General features: G+C 45.8%; 1 protein-coding gene across 2 annotated transcripts in view; it reads left to right on the forward strand.

Moving 5' to 3' along the window:
- The window catches only part of SPTLC1 (serine palmitoyltransferase long chain base subunit 1), a 65,524-nt gene that overhangs the window by 38,238 nt on the left and 6,683 nt on the right, over positions 1-20,603 (forward strand). For both annotated transcript variants that reach the window (XM_084899030.1, XM_084899031.1), the window contains 5 exons: positions 4,914-5,003; positions 9,773-9,880; positions 10,340-10,435; positions 10,630-10,726; positions 12,350-12,404. In XM_084899030.1, the coding sequence (XP_084755156.1) occupies positions 4,914-5,003; positions 9,773-9,880; positions 10,340-10,435; positions 10,630-10,726; positions 12,350-12,404 (446 nt within the window). The remainder of the gene's footprint in view (positions 1-4,913; positions 5,004-9,772; positions 9,881-10,339; positions 10,436-10,629; positions 10,727-12,349; positions 12,405-20,603) is intronic.

Raw genomic sequence — 20,603 nt, forward strand, 5'->3', positions numbered from 1 at the left:
ATCGACCAGCTGCCTGGGGATGTGCCCGCAACCAAGGTACCCTGTTTCCCCGAAAATAAGACAGTGTCTTATATTAGTTTTTGCTCCCAAAGATGCGCTAAGTCTTATTTTCAGAGGATGTCTTATTTTTCCATGAAGAAGAATGCGGTACACATATATTGTTAAATGAAAATAAAGGAAATTTATTACCTGTATACGGTATGGTAGTACGGTAGTTGTCAACACAAACCAGACAAACGGTGAATCCTACAGTATCAAGAATTTACTCATTTATTCAATGACAAGCATGTCATCATCTTCTGGAACATCATTATAACAATCCAATTTCTGAATTTTCCGGTGAATTTCTTGTGACTCCATTTCTTTCAGAATCAGTGGACCAAATCTCTCATGTTTAGCAATAGCACTGTCTTTAAATAAGTACTTCTTGTCAAGGTGGCCTGCTCGCAGTGCATTTGCAATGCAACTGTCAGTGATTTTCTCCCATGAATTCTTCACCGAAGTCACAACTTCTTGCAGTTTAGATTTCACAAAGTTTCCACGCTGATTTTTCTCCATTCTATTTTCAATGTAGTCATTAATTTCCATGCGCAAATTGTCTTTGAATGGCTTGTTTATTGCAATATCAAGAGTGTGGATATAGGCCGTCATTCCTGCAGGAATCATTATCTGATCTATTTTCTTTCATGAAGAAATATCTTCATGTCTTTAGGGAGGTGAGTGCTGGCTGCATCCCAGACTAGCAGACCTCTTTGGCTCCCTTGAATAACAAGCAGCAGCATTAAATCAACCCACTTCCTTATAACTGCTTGTGTGGCCCAGGCTTTTTCAGTTTCAAAAATAAAAACGCCCAAAACACGTTCAATCTTTTCCTTCTTGCCCTTAGAAATGATTAAAGGTGGGATTTTAGTGCCATCCAGACGAATTGCCAAAATACAGGAAACACGTGCACTTTCGTAAGCAGTGGAGGGAATGCACACTAAGGAGCACCCGCTGTTCAATTGTTTGAGATGATTGGCCCATAAACACTGCAGTTTCATCCATAGCAATCATGTTGGAAAGATTATATTTAGAGAAGTCAGCATCATCAATAAAGGACTTGAATGCAAGTGCTTGCTTAATAACTTGAGTATCTTCCAACCTAAACAATGTTGTACTGATAGATCTTAAAGACAGCTCACTTCGCTGAAGGAAATTATCCAGCCAGTGTTGTGATGCTTTGAAGTCTTCGGGGACTATGTCAAACTGTGGTGCTATTGCAAGGGCAAATTCTTAAATCTGAGCCCTATTCACAACCAAAGCCTTTGCTCTCCTGTCAACAACCCTCACAGATCAGGTCTTCCAGCTCGGAAAATAATGGTTGCTGACCTGATCCACACTTGCGCTTTTTAGCATTTCCCTTGTCCACTTGTACAATGAGGTTACCATACTCTGCTCGCCATTTTCGGACCAATAGGATACTCAACATCTTCTCTTTGCAGAAAGCAGTAAGATTTTGGCCCCAAGAGTCTTCGACGATTCCTTTCTTATACTCTACGGAGTAGCTTTTTCTTTTTGTGCTCATTTCTAGGGGTAAAAAAATAAAAAAGGAATTGGGGTATCAAGGTGGGGGGAGGGGGATCACTTAAAATGACACAGGGGGGATCAGAGGGGAGATTACCATTTTAGTAACCCTTTTTGATCCTCCTGTGTCATTTTGATTGCCCCCTCTGATCCTCCTGTGTCATTTTAAGTGATCCCCCACCCCTGTGCCACTGAACACCTTCACCAGACATCCCCTCTACCCCTTTATCAGACATTTACCCCTTGGGGTCTGCCTGGGGACTGTCACTGGGCTTGCTGGGGCTGGATCTGGGCTGGAGCAGGGTCTGCCACTGACTGAGAACCTTCAGTCATCATGAGGGCGGCCGCGAGCATCAGGTAGTGTCACCAGAGACAGACCAGCACTCACCTCCTTTGCCACGTCCTGTCCGCCTGTTCTACAGGCATCTGTGAGATATCTCCTCCTCTCTCCCGCCCTGCGCTCAGAGCTCACTCCGACCTCCGCTCCACCTCCACACAGCAGTGACGTCAGGACTCTGTGTAACGTCACTGGTTGTTAGACGCCAGTCAGGGCGGCCCTAGCGACCAGTTTACGTTAAATTAATTTTCATTCTGAGACAGAGCGGGGGGGGGGGGCTTATTTTCGGGGGGATGCCTTATATTTCACTCAGAAGGAAACCTGTAAGTAGGTCTTATTTTTGGAGGATGTTTTATTTTCGGGGAAACACGGTACATGCCCTTGACCGGAATCAAACCTGGGACTTTTCAGTCCGCAGACCGACTCTCTGTCCACTGAGCCAAACCGGTTTTGGCTACATTTTTATTTTTAAAGATTCTTCTTCAGTTTTATATAAATATTAAATTTTTTAATATTTTCTACTTAGATGCTTATCTTTCCTTTGAAACTAAATTAAAATATTATAGTGTAGTCCAGGTATGGATCAAATTTTTGGGGGGTGGTGTTAATTTCCCAAGATGTTTCTTGTTCCTTTTCCTACAGTGTTCTCTTGTCACATATTCTTTAAAAATAAATAAATAGCTGAAACCGGTTTGGCTCAGTGGATAGAGCGTTGGCCTGTGGACTGGAAGGTCCCGGGTTCGATTCCGGTCAAGGGCATGTACCTGGTTGCAGCACATCCCTGGTAGGGGGTGTGCAAGAGGCAGCTCATCGATGATTCTTTCTCATCGATGTTTCTAACTCTCTATCCCTCTCTCTTCCTCTCTGTAATAAAATATATTTTAAATAAATAAATACACTGAGTGGCCAGATTATTATGAACTCTGGCTACTCAGTATATACATATATATATTAGAGGCCTGGTACATGAATTCATGCATGGGTGGGGTCCTACCAGCCTGGCCAGGGGAAGGGGACATGGGCGGTTAGCCAGTCTACCTGCTGGTCAAACTCCTGGTCGAGGGGACAATTTGCATATTAGCCTTTTATTATATAGGATATACACTGAGTGGCCAGATTATTATGCATTCAGAGATCATAATAATCTAGCCACTCAGTGTAAATCTAGGATAGTAGATAAAAACAGCATTTTATGGAAGAAATTACAAATAACTGAGCATGTGAAAAATAATCTGGCTTCACTAATAATTAGAAAAATTAGGATAGCAGTTTTGGCTCGCCCAATTAGGGAACATATTTTAATCATAATAATCAGCATCAACACAGATATATGTGATGAGACAGAGGGCCCTCTGGGAACCATGGGGGTTTCATTGGCACAGCCTTTAGACAGTTACATTCCAGTATTCTTAAGTAGTTGTATCCTTGGGACTGGGATGTGGGTGCTGTTGTTAGGAGATACTCAGAAGTGGTGTCAGAAATTAAAAGATATTTACGATTCGATGTAAAAAAGCAAAACAAGGGAAACAGCCTAAATGGGACATTGGGAGAATTATTAGTTTATGGTAAACCTATAAAGTAGAATATTATTTCTCCCCTAAAATCATGTTTTAAATAATATTAAGTAATGTAGAAATGCTCATAACATCCTATATAATAAAAAGTTAATATGCAAATTGACCCAATGACAGAACGACCGGTCACTATGATGTGCACGGACCACTAGGGGGCAGATTTCAACACAGGAGCTACCCCCTGGTGGTCAGTGTGCTCCCACAAGGGGAGTGCTGCTTAGAAGCCCTGAGCCTGTCTCACGGCTGGCAAGCGCAGCATTGCTAAGGATGTGGCAGTGCTAAGAATGTCCAACTGACGGCTTAAGCCTACTCCATGGGGAGCAGGCCTAAGCCGACAGGCAGACATGCCCCAAGGGCTCCCGAACTGTGAGAGGGCGCAGGCCAGGCTGAGGGACATCCCCCCTTCAGTGCAGGAATGTCATGCACTAGGCCTCTAGTCCATATATAAAAGCCTAAGCAACCACCCAACTGGCCGCACACTGACCATGGGGGCAGATGCTCAACGCAGAAGCTGCTGAGACAGCAGCTTTGCATAGTGCCCTCTTGCACTACGGGACCCTTCGAGGGATGTTAGACTGTTGTTTTCGGCCCAATTCCCACATGTCAGGCCAAGGGACTTCACCTGCCAGAGGGACCCTGCTCACTCTGCAGATGCCCTTTGTGTCCCAGTGCCGCCCCAGGTGCAACCGGCCTGGCAGGGACCACAGGAGGTTGGCTCCAGGGTGTGTCTGGCCCGTCTCGCCCTGTCCTGCTGGCCACCTTCTAATTAATTTTATTTCAATGTGGATGAATCCATGCACTGGGCCTCTAGTAATATAAAATCCATGTCCTAAAATTATTGCAGTAAAATCCTGATTTGAATAATGTAATTTATATAATTTATATAGATACTAGAGGCCCGGTGCACAAAATTTGGGGCCGAGGTCCCTCAACCCAACCTGCACCCTCTTGCAGTCCGGGAGCCCTTGGGGGATGTCCGACTGACAGCTTAGCACTGCTACAGAGCTGCTGTGCTCACCAGCCATGAGCCCGGCTGTTATAGTTTATATTTTAGGTAAAATTTACATACACTGCAATGCACAAACCCTAGCCTTTTAACCAATGATTAGAACCATATAACCCAAGTAACATGGCCTCTATCATGACATCAAACATCCGGTCATCCCAGAAAGTTCCCTGGGCACCTTCCCAGTCATTCTGAGCGTGGAGGGATCTGTTTGTATAATAATAGTCTCAAAGTGCCTCAACCAAATGTGTCTGTGTATGTGTGTGTCAGGTCTACTAGTTGATTGCAGGAGCTGAAAAACATGTCTGAGAGGAGAAAGCATTGTTCTTTCTCTCATAATAGCATGATCTCAAACATGATGAATAAGTCTTATAATAGATGTTTGTATTTGGAGTTACTAAAATTTTAAATGTCTGTTGTTTTTCTTTTAAAGAATCCTCGCAAGGCACGTGTAACTAGACGTTTCATTGTAGTCGAAGGCTTGTACATGAATACTGGCACCATTTGTCCCCTTCCAGAATTGGTAAGCAGCCATGACTTCATTATCCTAGTATTTGGACTCTGGCAATTTGCCTTTTTTTATGACCACTTTTAATGTATAACATCCACACTGCTATGCACAATAAGGTCAGAAGCACACACTAATCATACCAGGGAACTAGAGGAGCATGGAATGCCTACCCTGGCCTTTAAAGAATGATCTAGACTCACATTTTTAAAACCAACTTCATCAAGGTGTAATCCTATATATTTATATATATATATATATATATATATATATATATATATATATATACACACACACACACACACATATATATATATTTTATTCATTTTTTAAAAAATATATTTATTGATTGCTTTCAGAGAGGAAGGGAGAAGGAGAGAGAAATAGAAACATCAATGATGAGAGAGAATCATTGATGGGCCGCCTCCTGCACACCCCCACTGGGGATCGAGCCCAAAACCCAGGCATGTGCCCTTGGCCAGAATTGAACCTGGGACCCTTCAGTCCACAGGCTAATGCTCTATCCACTGAGCCAAGCTGGCTAGGGCTATTTTATTCATTTTTTTACAGAGAGGTAGAGAGAGGGATAGAGAGTTAGAAACATCTATGAGAGAGAATCATCGATCAGGTGCCTCTTGCACACCCCCTACTGGGGATGTGCCCACAACCAAGGTACATGCCCTTGACCGGAATCGAACCTGGGACCTTTCAGTCCGCAGACCGACACTCTATCCACTGAGCCAAACCGGTTTTGGCAAGGTGTAATCCTATATCATAAAAGCCTAATATGCTAAGTGTCTGACCATTTGTTTGACCAGTTGCTATGACATGCACTGACCACTGGAGGCAGATGCTTCAACCGTAGGTTAGCTTGCTGGGGTCCAGCCAATCGGGACTGGGTGAGACTGGCAAAACACGCCCTGGAGCCTACCTCCTATGGCCCCTCTCTGGCCAGCCAACCTCCTTTGGTCCCTCTCCAGCCTCTAAAATATTTCTTCTGACCTAACTGGTTTGGCTCAGTGGATAGAGTGTTGGCATGGACTGTTTATTGAATTCCCGGGATTTTCCCGTTAATCCTTTCAGACCACAGTTGACTGTGGGTGATGAAACCATGAAATGTAAACTAAGCTGAAGGGGGAACTATTCACCATATGACCGTGGTGTGTGGCTTCGTTCCCTGAGCTCCATGCTCTAGTCCTTCCACTTGTGGCATGGACCAGCACTTCATTCCTCCATAGTGCTAAGGAGCACTGCAGTCCATGGGTACACTGCATTTTGTTTTTCTGCTGAGTATTTGGGTTGCTTCCGCCTTCTGGCCATTGTGAATAGTGCTGCTGTGAACAGTTGTGTACAACTACTTGTTTGCATCCACTTTCAGGATGTGTGTCTATATGTGTAGCCGTGTAATTGCTAGATCACATGGTAGTTTCATGTTTCACTTACTGAGGAACTGGCTGTACTGTGCTATTGATATGGTCTATTACATTGATTAATTTTCCCGTGTTGAACCACCCTTGCATTTGGCCATGGAAATTTGAATCTATGAGTCCATCACTTTGAATAAGGGTTTCATAGCTTATTTTTAAAGTTTTCACTATGTTTTGAGGAAATACAGATACATCCTAAATATTAATGAAAGATTTGTCTTTATTTTCCTCTCCTTGTTTTCATGAGTATCAAAGACTGATAGAATAATGAGGGGAACCGGGGGCCAGAAGAGGTTAGAACGTCTGTTGTAGGACTACGATCCCAGAGCATTGTGGATGGGCAAGTGTCAGCCCAGCAGAGAAGCAAGACCACAAGTGCATGTGAGGTCAGGATGTGCCAGATCTGAGTACAGAAAGGTTACAGGACACAAAATAGGGCTTGATTGTGGGATTCCTCTTTCACGGATTTGTTTATTTGCGTACCAGTACTGTCATGATATTATTAAACTAGTAGCCTAGTGCATAATTTGTACACTTTGAAAGAAACTGGACCATGAGGCTGCAGTGGGCACGGGTGGGTTTCAGCCCATCCTCCATGCCCCTGCCTGGCCCTTCATGCCACAGCTCCTGGCCCCTCTGCCAGCAACCTCGCTCGCTCTACTGCCGCTCCATGCACTGATGGTGGCAGCCCAGAATGCACTCGTTGTTGGCATGAAATGATTGGGTATGAGTAGCAGCTGCTGCCCTGATCACCCTTCAGGAGGGGGGGTGGGGAGAGTGTGTGGAGAAGCCCTCTGGGCAATCAGGGCCGGCAGCCGCTGCTCACACCTACTGATGGCGCTGAGTGATGGTGCCGGGTGCCAGCAACTGGTGGGAGTGACGGCTCCAGCACTGGCAGCAGGTGCAGGAGGTGACTGCCGGCCCCAATCGTCCCTCAGGAGCAGGGGGGGGGGGGGGTGGAGAAGCCCTGAGGGGTGATCAGGACTGGTGCTGGCAGTGGGTGTGAGTGGCAGCTCTGGTGCCGGCAGCAGGTGCAAGTGCCAGGCGAGACCGCGGTGTGCAGGAGCGAAGAATTTTCAGTAACTACCAAAGGGTTGTCCTGATGACAGCGACCGATGCCCTGCCTTGGTCTGGTGCTCCCTCTCACTTGCTCTACCATCCCACCACAGCCAACACCCACCATGGTCCATGCGTGCCTCCTGGGGGTCAGGTCAGCGCGTGTCATAACGACTGGATGTTCGGTTGTTCCACCGTTCGGTATATTTGCATATTAGTCTTTTATTATATAGGATACACTCTAAAATATGATTTTTAGAAACTTTTTCATTCATATTAATGAATGGAAAAGTGTTGAAAAGATGTAATTCTCCCCAAATAAGTTTATTAATTTTTAATTAAAATCTAGCAAAAAGCTTAGTGCCCCCCCTCCCCGAATTTGATATTGGCAAGATTAGCCAATAAAATCTGGATTAAAAAATAAATTATCATCCAGGCCAGAGTGGCCGAGTTGGTTGGGCGTCAAGTCGTCCTGTGCACTACAAGATTCTCGTTTAATTTTTGGTCAGGGCACATGCCTGCCTATTTGATACCCGGTCAGGCCACGTGCAAAAGGCAACCAATTGATATTTCTCTCTCTCTTTCTATCAATCTTATCTATCTATCTCTGTCTCTCTTTCTTTCTCTCTCTCCCCCCTTTCCCTTCTTCCCTTCCCCTTCCTCTTTCTCTAAAAATCAATAGAAATATTTTTTAAAATGAAAATCAATAAATTATCTGAGACTTGTGACATTTTACACATTATTCCTGTAGTTTTAATGTAAAAAGATCTTTTATTTAAATCTGTTTTTATTGATTTGAGAGAGAGGGGGGAAGTGAGAGGGAGATAGAAATATCGATCAGCTGCCTCCTACACATTCCTTATTGAGGGGTCAAACCCATAACCTGGGCATGTGCCCTGACTGAGAATCGAACCCGTGATCTCCTGGTGCATGGGATGATGCTCACCCAATTGAGCCACACTGGCCAGACAGTGCAAAAAGATCTCAAAATTAAATCTTTAGTAATGAAAATAAATGAGTCATGGGAATATTTGAGACATCAAACTTCTCATATCATATATATAAAAATTTAGTAGTTAATAAGCGCTGTATTTCAATTCAGTTGTGAAGTTGATCCTGTACACATCATATGGGGTAATTAATCTCTAGGGGATAAAAAGAAAACCTATAAACACCTAATCAATGGACACAGACAACAGGGGGGTGAGGGCATGAATGTGGGGGGGAGTAACGGGGGCTAAGGACATATCTAATAACTTAATAAAGAAAGTTTTTTAAAAAACAACCTATAAATAAACATGCACATTTCCAGCTTCCCACAGTGTAAACAAAACTATAAAGACACGAAATGCTTAGAAGAACACCCAGATCAATAAGCATCTAACCTTGATGGGAAAGGACTTTCTTCTAAGCCTGAAAGTAGAGGGGAACACATAATGAAAAGGTTTTCTGCATTAAAAAATGACATGGATCCAAAATTAAAACACATGCCACTGAGGGAGGGAGAGAGAGAAGTTTCCCAGGAGCTTTTGTGTGGTCAGACCTGTATTTAACAGGTAGGTTACATGATTATACTCCTAACAGCTCACCTTGCGCTTCTTTAGTCATTAGCAATGCTGTGTGTGTATTATTGAGGTGAAGGAAACATTTGAAGCATCACAAGTTCAGTGGATTGTCGCTATTCACGGTACTTAGGTTCTGGAAGCCTGCTGCAGAGGCTGAGTTACAGACTGAGCTGGTGCTCCTGGGCAGACACAGGTAGTTTTCAGCGACCCTCTAGTCACCACCCTCTCCTGAGTCCTTGAGTCACAGCCTCATTTTGAGTGTTCTGTTTAAAGACACCCTCTTTGATTGATAGTGTTGATTCACCAGCGATGAGCTCACAGCCGACAGCGCTGTGACTCCCGCCTGCAGGAGACTCGTCTAGCTCACGTGTTTTCTCCACGAGGCACTTCACAGCCTCTCGCTTAAGAACAGCACTCAGCACTACACCAGGGACCACTTAGACAGCAGGGTCACCAACAGAAACACAAGACATAAGGAAATGTGGCCAGGAATAGACTGTGCAAAGAACACGTGCTTACTGTGCGCTGAAGCGCTCCTGTGCGGCGCAGCTGGCACCGCTGCCAGGTGCCTGCCCTGGGCTGAGGACTGTTGGGTACCAATTCCATTCAGTAAGTGGGCATTCCCAGATAAGAATCCGCCTGTGCTGAGGAGCGGCTGCTGCGTTTTCTCTTGTCATGTTAGGGTAATTTGTTCTTCCTGATTAGACTTGTAAAGCTCCTTCTTATTCACATTTAGGTTCAGTTAAAATACAAGTACAAAGCCAGGATCTTTCTGGAGGAGAGCCTTTCGTTTGGAGTGCTGGGGGAGCATGGCCGAGGAGTCACTGAGCATTTTGGAATCAATGTAAGTTCTCAGTTTTTGGAACATGCCTCACACCGGAAACTCGCAGTCCCATCCTGCTGGGCAGGTTCACGGCTCAGGCAGTGCTTGCCTGGGCAGCACCGCCGCTCTGGTGTCTGTGTCCTCACAGAGCCCGAGGGCCGGACCCTGCAGGCTGCCAGCTCACGGCACATCAGTCTGAGCTGGGTTCACACGGCAGCACTGGGTCGGTTCCGTGTCTGCTCCAGAACGCCGTGTATAAATTGTCCCGATGATGAAGTGGCACAGGGATAAAGTGAGGCACCTGCGGGAGTGCTTTGAACGTCTGTTCTTTCAATGACAGGTTGTGTGTTCGCCTCTGTTTTCACATGCGGAGCTTGTAGAGCCCAGGTGTTGGCATGATCAGTGCTGAAAGGTCGCTAGGCTTGAAATTGGTCTGGTTTTAATTGGGGAGTGATTGACAAGGTCCCTCTTTTCTGGCAGATCGATGATATTGATCTCATCAGTGCCAACATGGAGAACGCACTTGCTTCCATTGGGGGCTTCTGCTGTGGCCGCTCTTTCGTAATTGACCACCAGGTAGGTGCTCTCCCAAACAGGCTCCTGCTCCGGGGTCACCGCAGTGTGACTTGCAGGGAACAAAATTCCATGCAGAGTTCATCACGATTGTTTTGTTTTGTTAATCCTCATCTGAGGTTATTTTCTCCATTGATGTTTAGAGACAGTGGAAGGAAGGGGGTGGGTATTTATGTTTTTAACTTGTTTCTTCTCAGCGCCTTTCCGGTCAGGGATACTGCTTCTCTGCCTCGTTGCCGCCCTTGTTAGCTGCTGCTGCCATTGAGGCCCTCAACATCATGGAAGAGAATCCAGGTATACTCTTCGAACCCAGGAAGTCAGACTGCAGGTTACATTAGCCCTGGCCCCGTGCACGTTTTGGAGGAATTAGCTAGAGGAGACGAAGTGCCGACAGCTCTGGGCTGAGTCTCACTCCGCCTGGCTGCAGCGCAGAGCAGGCAGCGCCTCCACGTCTGCGTCCTGGAGCTGAGCTGGAGCGGAGCGTGGTTCCCTGCGGGCGTGCGGGCGTGGTGCTGGCCAGTGTTGTTAGTTTCTTTCTTTTCTTTTTTTTTTAGAAATTAGTTGGTATCTAGTTTACGACCATTAAAATCAACTGAATTTAAAATGTGGCTTTGGCTGTGATAGTGCTTCCTCATCAGAGCCTGAAACAGAATTTGAGAAATAGGCATAACCTGGTATTACTTGAATTTCAAATTTTCTAAGTTTCTAAATTTTCAACTTTGGTTTTTATTTCAGAGAATAGGGCACCATGAGAGTTTTCTGGGTACTTCCCACACCTGCCTGGCAGGTGGCCTGGCCCTCCAGCCTCCTGCTCGGATAGTTTAGATTTTCAATTTTTTTCTTGAGGAAATGGAAAATATCAAGGAAAAGATCATAAACATTATTACATGCAGCCTCTATTTTTTACCAGATTGTTTACTAGTTTGATATTTCTGTAACAAATGTCTTGATACCCTTTTATCATTAGCCAAATTATTTGTAGAATTTTTATAAGAACAAGAGCCATCGTTTTGCTGTGGAAAACGTCATCCCAGATTTGCTAAAAAGGATGGAGAGCTATCAGTGTGTGCCGAGATGAAATCTTGGGCCTCCAGAAGCATTTCTGGCCGCCTGTCTGTATGTGGTCAGTATATGGAAGGATTTGCAGCATTTTAAATTGATGAACTTGAAATGGATCTTTTCATATATATATCTTTTATTGATTTCAGAGAGGAAGGGAGAGGGAGAGAGAGATAGAAACATCAATGATGAGAGAGAATCATTGATTGGCTGCCTCCTGCATGCCCCTCACTGGGAATCAAGCCCACAACCCAATCATGTGCCAGAATCAAACCTGGGACCCTTCAGTCCGCAGGCCAGCGCTCTATCCACTGAGCCAAACTGACTAGGGCTTGAAATGGGTCTTTTAAAAATATTTTTGGATTAGTAATACCAGGTTTTCCAAATATGTATTTGACCCTTAGACAACACGGGTTTGAACTTCCCAGGTCTGTGTATATGCAATATTTTTCAGTAAAAACCTGCACCATCTTCCATTGATTTGAGGATGCTGAGGTCCTACTGTCATACGCATCTGTGGATTTTGGTATTCCCCACACATGCCAAGGGACAATTTAAGTTTTTAAAAGTCAGAAGTTAAACTCAGCCTGGCCAGTGTGGTTCAATGGTTGAGTGTCAATCTATGAACCAAGAGGTTAAGGTTCGATTTGCAGTCGGGGCACATGCCCGGTTGCGGGCTTGATCCTTGGTGAGGGTAGGGTGTGCAGTAGGGTGATCTCTCTCATCATTGATGTTTTTTTCTCCCTCTCTCTGAAATGAAGTAAAATATATATATATATATAATAATTTTTAACTCAGATTTTCTAAACCTTGCATTGTCCAAGGGTCAACTGCACTAAAGGATGTTTTTTTCACCAGGTATTTTTGCAGTGTTGAAGGAAAAGTGCAAACGAATTCATAAAGCTTTACAAGGGTAAGTTTTCTGTGTTTCAGCCAGCTTAAAGTTTACCTTCTCCACATATTATGAAAATGTTCAATGTCGTCTCTTTAGTTTGGGTATATTAGGTAGGCTCGAGTCAGTTTGACTGAATTGCAACTAAGAAACCAAAACCTCAGATTTGTCTGTCTGTCTGTATGAAACCAGAGCAGCCGCTGTGTTGTTATGTTAAGGAATCATGATTGTTCTTCGAGTGATAGACGCTCAATAATAGGATATGCTATCAGTGCACAAGATCAAAACAGCACATACCCTAGCGTGCAGCCACCAGGACGGTCAGCATGTGCTCTGGGCACGCCATGCCTGCAGGAGCAAGAGGCCGGCGCGTGCTGCTCATTGGTGACTCACGGACTGTCCAGGGCCTTAGGATTACTACGTTGTATTCCAAGCCACTGTGAGAAAAAGAACCCAGTGGCATTGGAGTGAACCTGATGAGAGGTTTGTTTGTTTTCACGACACAAGAGAACTTCAAGATTCCTCAGGTGAGAGAGTGGAGGTCGGTGAGTTTCAGGCGGTTCTCTGGTCTTACAGAAAACGATCTCACAGCCCGGGGCCTGCATTTCTGCCTTTTCTAAGGTGAAGCCTGCCCTTTGGTGATGTGAGGCCTCTCTATTGCCAGATATGGAAACTAGAAACTTTTGTAAAAGAAAAGGCAGGTGAAGAGCGAGCAGCTCACAGCTGTGCCGGTAGAGGAGGGCAGAGTGATCCAGTCTGGGTGTGTCTGCCTGAGCACACGGCATTCCTGCCTCCTGTATGGTGGGAGGCACGGAGTGGACGCTTCCAGGCACGCGGGTGACGGCGTGTGAACGTACAGCACAGCCCGCCGTGCGTCGCCGTCAGGAGCAGGTGCCGCCCCGCTGCTGCAGGGTGCTGTGCTTGGTTTGCACGGCTGGCATCCACTTTCCCCAGCCCTTGCCCACCTTTCATCTCTCCGTGTGTTTAACCCTCTGTCTGTCCGTCTGCGCTGAGCTGCAGCCTTGCCTCCTGCTCTCCCTGGAACTCCCTCGTCTCCTAACAAACCTGTGCACTTCTGAACCGTCTCCTCTTGTGTTAATAGCCAAAGCAATGTCACAGCTCTCTTCTAAAGACGGGGGCGGCTTTGGTGGTGCCTCCTCTGTGTCATGGGTCTCCCCGACCCTAGTCGTGTGATGAGCACTCAGCTACACTGTCCTCTCTGGGTGTGCATTCCTCTCCCTGACTCCCCTCGCCTCCGGCAGCTAGCCCGCTCCGCCTCTCCGGAGCTCACCTTCTCCACGTCCTTCCCCTCGTCTGCACTGGAAACTGCTGAATCTGCCTCTGCTCTCATGCTTCTCCCAGACGGTGCCTGTGGAGGCCACGCTCACTGCCTCGTTGCTGCATCCAGCAGCCTCTGCGCCCCTTTCCTCCGGCTCCTCCTTGGAGGACTGTGTTCTTCCATCCTGGAGTCCCACGCGACCCCTCTGTGGGCAGCTCCCAGGTTTGCATCTCCCATGTGTCCCCCTCTTAGGGCTCCAGGTCTCACGTCCAGGGCTTATCACTGAGTAGTTCTGCACGGAGGACTCCACAGTTGCCTCAGACTGACCCGCAGTAAGGCAGGTGTGGGAGCATCACACAGGTACCCGGTATTTAGAGGTGACAGGAGACAAAACAGCAAGGACGCTGGTGTGGCAAGAGGGGAGAAAGGCCAGAGCATGCAGGGCTCAGCGGCCGTGACAGGGGCCCGGCTCCGACAGGAAGCCATGGCCTGGCACTGACCAAAGGTGGCAGGACATGACTGAGAGGCATCTCAGCAAAGCCACTCTTGTGCTGAGTGAAGAAATAGCTAATAGCTGGTGGCAATACTGAGGCCAGGAGACCAGTGAGGAGGGGGTGTGGTGACTTTGCCTTTCCTACCAGAGTGGATTTTGGATGGAGTTTGAAGCTGGATTTGCCAGAAGTTCATATTCCAGTGAGTGAGTGAGAGAGAGAGAAGGCGCAAGCTTGAGCTTAAGGTTTCTGGTCTGAGTGACTAGACAGCCTTGCTATCCAGCAAGATGGTTAGACTTGCGGGGCCAGTGTGCTGGGCACGGTCACTGGCTGTGTTAAGCTCAAATGCCATCAGACTTCTGCAAGATGTAGCCGCTCAAGTTGAAGGGAGAGGCCTCGGGTCAATTGCATGTAAACAGTATTTCCGGCATTTCACTGTGAAGCGGTCAGGAGCCAGGAGATTGAGAAAGAAGGAGGGGAGTCTAGTGAAGACAGTGGAGCCGGCCACGTGTCCCGCTGCTGCGAGCTGGGCCTGTCTCCCGCCTGAGGCTGAGCAGTGTCAGGAGCAGCAGAAGCGGGTCCGGAGAGACCAGGAAGGAGAGGTGGGACAGTCACATGACAGTTTTGAGGAGCTGTGCTGTTCAGAAAGAGGATGGTGCCTGGAGGAAGAAAACGAGTGAAGGGAAGGAAGTCTGTTCTGATGCTAGCACAGTCAGTTTATGAAAACACCACCTCCTTTCTTCACTGGTTGGTCTCTGTCACCTACCACTTTCCCAGCTGCAGCTGGATCTGGCTTTTAGCCGTTTTTCTCCTTCATTGGTTTACTTGTTCAGTCCTTAGACTGTTTTAAATGCCATCTGTTTTTATCACTCGATAGCTTTTGGCACACGTGCTGCCAAAATGAGCACAGATCACCATATAAGTTTTGCGATAAGTTCAAGTTTCACCAAAAATATTACTACTATTTTAATTGTAATTGCATTAAATGTTTTGATGAATGTGGAGTGAATTTGTATCCACTTATTTGAATTTTCCTTTGTGTCTTTAACAGAAATTTATAATTTTTCTCTAAAGCTCTTTTATGGGCCTTTAATAGTTATTTGTAGGTGTCCTATAGATTTTATTTCTATTATGAATAGAATTGTTTTTTCTTTTATATTTTCTTTCTAATTCTCACCTGAAGATATTTTTCCATTTATTTTTAGAAAGTGGAAGAGAGAGGGAAAGACAGAGAGAAATATCTATGTGAGAGAAACATGTCGATTGGCTGCCTCCTCCACACACCCTGACCAGGGCCCAGGCCAGGAGGAGCCTGCAACCAAGGTACATGCCCTTGACTGGAATCGAACTGGGACCCTTCAGTTCGCAGGCTGACACTCTATCCACTGAGCCAACTCTCCAGGGCTATCTTTTCTGGTTATTGCTGACTTACGAGAATGTGCTTGTTTTCTCTAAACTAATCTTACATTAAGCAGTAGTTCTTTTCTCTAACTGATCGTACATTCCAATAGTTCTTTTCAGTCTGTTGTGTTATGCACATAGAAATCCTATTATCTGCTCTAATGTTTTTCTCTTCCTTCTTAATTCTTAAATAATTTTAATTATTTTTCTTTTATTGCATTGCTTCTGGGTCTCTAATAGTGTCTAATAGTCTACTGAACATGCAGTCGTAGCAAACATCCTTCTCATTCCCAATATAAAAGTGGGTTTTTTTTATTCAGTATAAAACATCATACAATAGGGTTTTGGAGTGTGGCCTTTATCAAATTTTTTCTAGATTTGGAGATTTTTAAAAAATTATAAATTTGTCTCATGCTAAATTGTACTGATACACACACACACACACACACACACACACACATATATATATATAGTTGTTGACAGTATTACAGTTGTCTCCCTTTCCTCCCTCTTTGCCCCCTACCATACAGCCCCACTCTGTCCCAAGGCTTCCCCATGTTATAGTTTCTGATGTTAGGTCACCCTTGCATTTCTGACTAAACTCCTACTCGATTACAAAAAGTTTCTATGCTAATATATTTAGTTAGCTTGTATTTTAATTTGAATTTTTATAACCATAATTATAATTTAAATGGACCTGGGAATATTATGCTAAGTGAAATAACCCAGTTAGAGAAAGACAAGTACCATATGATCTCACTTACATGTGAATCTAAAGAACAAAATAAACTAACAAAGTGGAGACAGACCCATAGATACAGAGTACAGACTGACAGCTGTCAAGGGGTAGGAAATAGGGGACCGGGTGAGAAGGGTGAAGGGGTTAAGCAAAAAAAAAAAAAAAAGGAAAGACTCTTGGACACAGACATCAGCAAAGTGACAAAGGGAAAGGGGGTGGGAGTAGGTAGAAGGGAGTAAAGGGGAGATTAGTGGTGGTAGAAGGAGACTTGACTTGGGGTGGAGAAAACAATCCTTTAATTAATAAGAGATAAATGCAAATTAGGCTGGGACGTAACAACCAGCTCAGGAGGCTGCGTCACAACCAGCTCAGAGCACGACCCCAGCCCCAGCAGGCACACACCACACACCAGGGTAGGGGTGGGCTCCTAGCCCACTCCCAGCCCAGCACCACCCAGCTCCGAGGCCACTCCCACCAGGGGTTTGCAGGCAGGCACACCCGCCACCTGCCCTGGGAGCAAGGTCCCCGGAGGACCCACGGACCCGCCCAGACTGGCTTAAGCCCATTCCCTGCAGGGAGCGGGCCTAGGCCGTCAGTAGGGCATCCCGCCGGGCTCCCAGACTGTGAGAGGCAGCGGTCTGTGCTGAGGGACACCCACCCAGTGCACGAATTTTTTGCACCGGGCCTCTAGTACAATATATAGATGATGTTTTATAGAATTGTATGCTTGAAACATTTAATTTTATTAACCAATGTCACCCTGATAATTTAAATAAGTAAATAAATAAATAGTCTTATTATCTTTTTTGTGCCAACCTTATATAACCCAGGAATCAGTGTTCTGGTAGCCTCAGTAAATGAAGGAGCAATGTTTCCACCTTCCTGCGTTTTGAAGCCACTGTGTAGACCAGGCTCCCCTCCCCTCGAGGTTCTCCAGCCTTGGGCCTCAGTATAGTCCGTGGTTATCTCTGTCTGCATTATTTCCTCATTATACTTCACTTTTCTTTCTTTTGCATTTTTTATGGTAAACTTTCTAAAAATTTGCCTAGCTCATTATCTTTTAATTTTGTTTCTGTTTTTATCGTATTTCCCTTTTTTTTTTTAAAATTAATTTCTTTCTTGTTTTTTTGCCTTGTTGGAATTTATTCTTACCCTTTTTTTAGCTTCTTGCATTTATTTATTTATTTTTTAATATATTTTATTGACTTTTTACAGAGAGGGAGAGGGATAGAAAGTTAGAAACATCAATGAGAGAGAAACATCGACCAGCTGCCTCTTGCACACCCCCCACTGGGGATGTGCCCGCAACCAAGGTACATGCCCTTGACCAGAATTGAACCTGGGACCTTTCATTCCACAGGCCGACGCTTTATCCACTGAGCCAAACCGGTTTCGGTGCTTCTTGCATTTAGGTTATCGGTTCTATTTACTATTTTCAAGTAAAGATAAACAGTATCTAAGGCAGTGATCAGGGTCACTTCACGTAATTTTGTGAGTCCCCTCTAATCAGTGACCCTCCTCTTCCTCACTCAGAGGCTGGCCTGGGAGAAGGCAGCAGCCTGTGCTTGTCTGATGCCTGGACAGGAGCGCCTGTGTTCCAGCAGACTCTGTCCAGCCCTCCCCAGGCTGGGGACATGCAAAGGGCCTCATCTGAATGGTTGACTGCTCTGTCCTGGCACCCAGCCAGTGCTTAGTATTTAAACATTTGTCTAATATGCTTTCCAGAATTTTATTTAAAAAGTTTAATGGGCCTTGAAACAAGCTTTTAAGCTTCTGACCTCAAGCTATAATTCTGTGTCCATTGGTTTTTATTACACTTTCGCCTGCTCTTCAGTCTGGCGGCCAGAGAGAGGGCCTTGCGTTTCCTTCTCCCGGCGGCCTGCCCACCCGGTGGGAGCGAGCCCCTTTGTTTGAAGCAGGGCTCAGGTGGGCTTAGGTGTCCTGTGTGTATTACAGAAAGCCCAGGCCTTTTAATTCATGTGAAATACTATTTGGAAAGCAACTTTTTAAAGACTCCCCTGAGAGTACGTGACCTAAAGACAGTTGGTACATTCTTATGTGCAAGTTTAACACATCTGGAGTTTACATAGGATATGGATTTTGAATGCATATTTTTTTGCTTGTACATTAATAAAACCAATTTGGAAGATTCTCCATACTCCAGAAGGCCTGGATTCTAAGACTCCATGGTTCCAGTTTGCAGCCTGGCTTATTGAGAGGTCATAGCATGGCACGTGACATTCAAAGAAAGGAGGCAGCTTAATAATGTGCAGGGAGGTTTGAGGCCAGCAAGGTTCCTTCCAGCAGGACACATGCTGCTTGGCGTGCAGTTGGCAAGCTATTAGTAAAAGTTGTGGAGTCCTAATCTATCTAAGGAATCAGGCATGCTACAGGCGCTTTCTGTGCTCACTTTTTTCTGGGGGAAGGGTAAGTCTTTTTGGGTGAAACAAAATAAAACAGCAATCCAAGGTGCTTAGCCTGATCTATAATAATAAAAACGTAATATGCTAATTAGACCGGATAGCTGAATGACCTGGCTGTCATTCCAGACCTCCTTCCTGACGGCAGCGGTAGGGGCCGAGGCAGAGGCAGTTGGGGCAATCAGGCAGGCAGAGTGGTTAGAGGCTATCAGGCCAGCAGGCAGGCAAGCAGTTAGGGGTGATCAGGAAGGCAGGCAGAGTGGTTAGGGGCGATCAGCAGGCGAGCAGTTAGGAGCCAGCAGTCCCGAATTGCAAGAAGGATGTCCAAGTACCAGCATAGGCCTGATCTCTGGGGCCTAAACCAGCAGTCGGACTTCCCCTGAGGGATCCTGGGTTGCAAGAGGGTGCAGGCCTGGCTGAGAGTCCTCCTCCCCTGTCCGTGAAGTTCATGCATCGAGTCTCTAGTGTCACATAAACATGCATTACCATTGGTGCAGGGAGATGGATCAAAATCACCCTTAGAACCTTTCTCTCTGAGAGTTAGGTTTCCTAAGAAGGAAGAACATAAGTGTTAACTCAAGTAGAATTTAAAATTAAACATGCAAATAAGAAGGGCACTTTTTAATCAAAAACATTGCTGCTAGTCAGATTATACCATTGTCAATGTCAGCAGTTCTTCCTCTAATTTATGAGATACAGACTAAAGAGTTGGGTGATAAGCAAGGACACAGTGTTACCAGTGGTGATGCTGTCGGTGGAGGGAAGGAGACTGCAGTGTAGACGGCGCATGTCAAACTCTAAGGCTACCATGGACCAAATATGGCGTAAGCTTATGTGGCCACAAAACAGCAAAAGCTTCGATCTTCATAGAAATCTAGGTTTATTTCAGTAGAGACATGCTGAATACAAAGGGCTGAAATAAATGAGTACTCATTAACAAAATAACATTTTTATAAAATTTAATATTTTTTCTTGAACCAGACACTGAATAACTGCACAAATTAATAAGCATAACACAAATCTATTTTTCTTGCTCTCTGAAAGTGAAATATTTCCTGTTGCGTACATCAAACAAGTCAATCTAAGACTAATACTAGTCAATCTAAGACTAATACGTGGCCATCAGCTGCTAAAATATTTGCTGCTAGTATTAATGGAGAGAAATGGTGCACCTGTGCATAAGTGTGTAAGGGAAATGAATGCAACACGATTTATAATCAGTCATTAGTGAACATTGTAGTTCGTTATTAATAACTAGAGGCCTGGTGCACGAAATTCATGCACAGGAGGTGGAAAGGAGGGGTGTCCCTCAGCCCAGCCTGCACCATCTCCAGTCTGGGACCCCTTGAGGGATGTCCAGCTGCCCGTTTAGGCCCAATCCCACCAGGACTGCTGGCTCCCAACCGCTTCCCTGCCTGCCTGATTGCCCCTAACTGCTTCTGCCTACCAACCTAATCACCTCATACCCACTCTCCTGCCAGCCTGATTGACGCCTAACTGCTCCCCTAGAGGCCTGATCACCCCTAACTGCCCTCCCATGCTGGCCCGTTTGCCTCTAACTGCCCTCCCCTACTGGCCTGGTCGCCCCTAACTGCCCTCCCCTGCTAGCCTGGTTGCCCCTAACTGTCCTCCCCTACAGGCCTGGTCACCCCTAACAGCCCTCCCTTGCCAGCCAGGTCACCCCTAACTGCCCTCCCCTACAGGCCTCGTTACCCCCAACTGTCCTCCCCTGCAGGCCCAGTCACACCTAACTGCCCTCCCCAGCAAGCCTGGTTGCCCTCAACTGCCCTGTGCCGGCCCAGTCACCCCTAACTGCCCTCCTCTGCTGGCCATCTTGTGGCAGCCATCTTGTGTCCACATGGAAGCGGCCATCTTTGACCACATGAGGTG

This window comes from Pipistrellus hanaki (assembly GCF_964339955.1).
Source record: "Pipistrellus hanaki genome assembly, chromosome: 11".
Taxonomy (NCBI): Eukaryota; Metazoa; Chordata; class Mammalia; order Chiroptera; family Vespertilionidae; genus Pipistrellus; species Pipistrellus hanaki.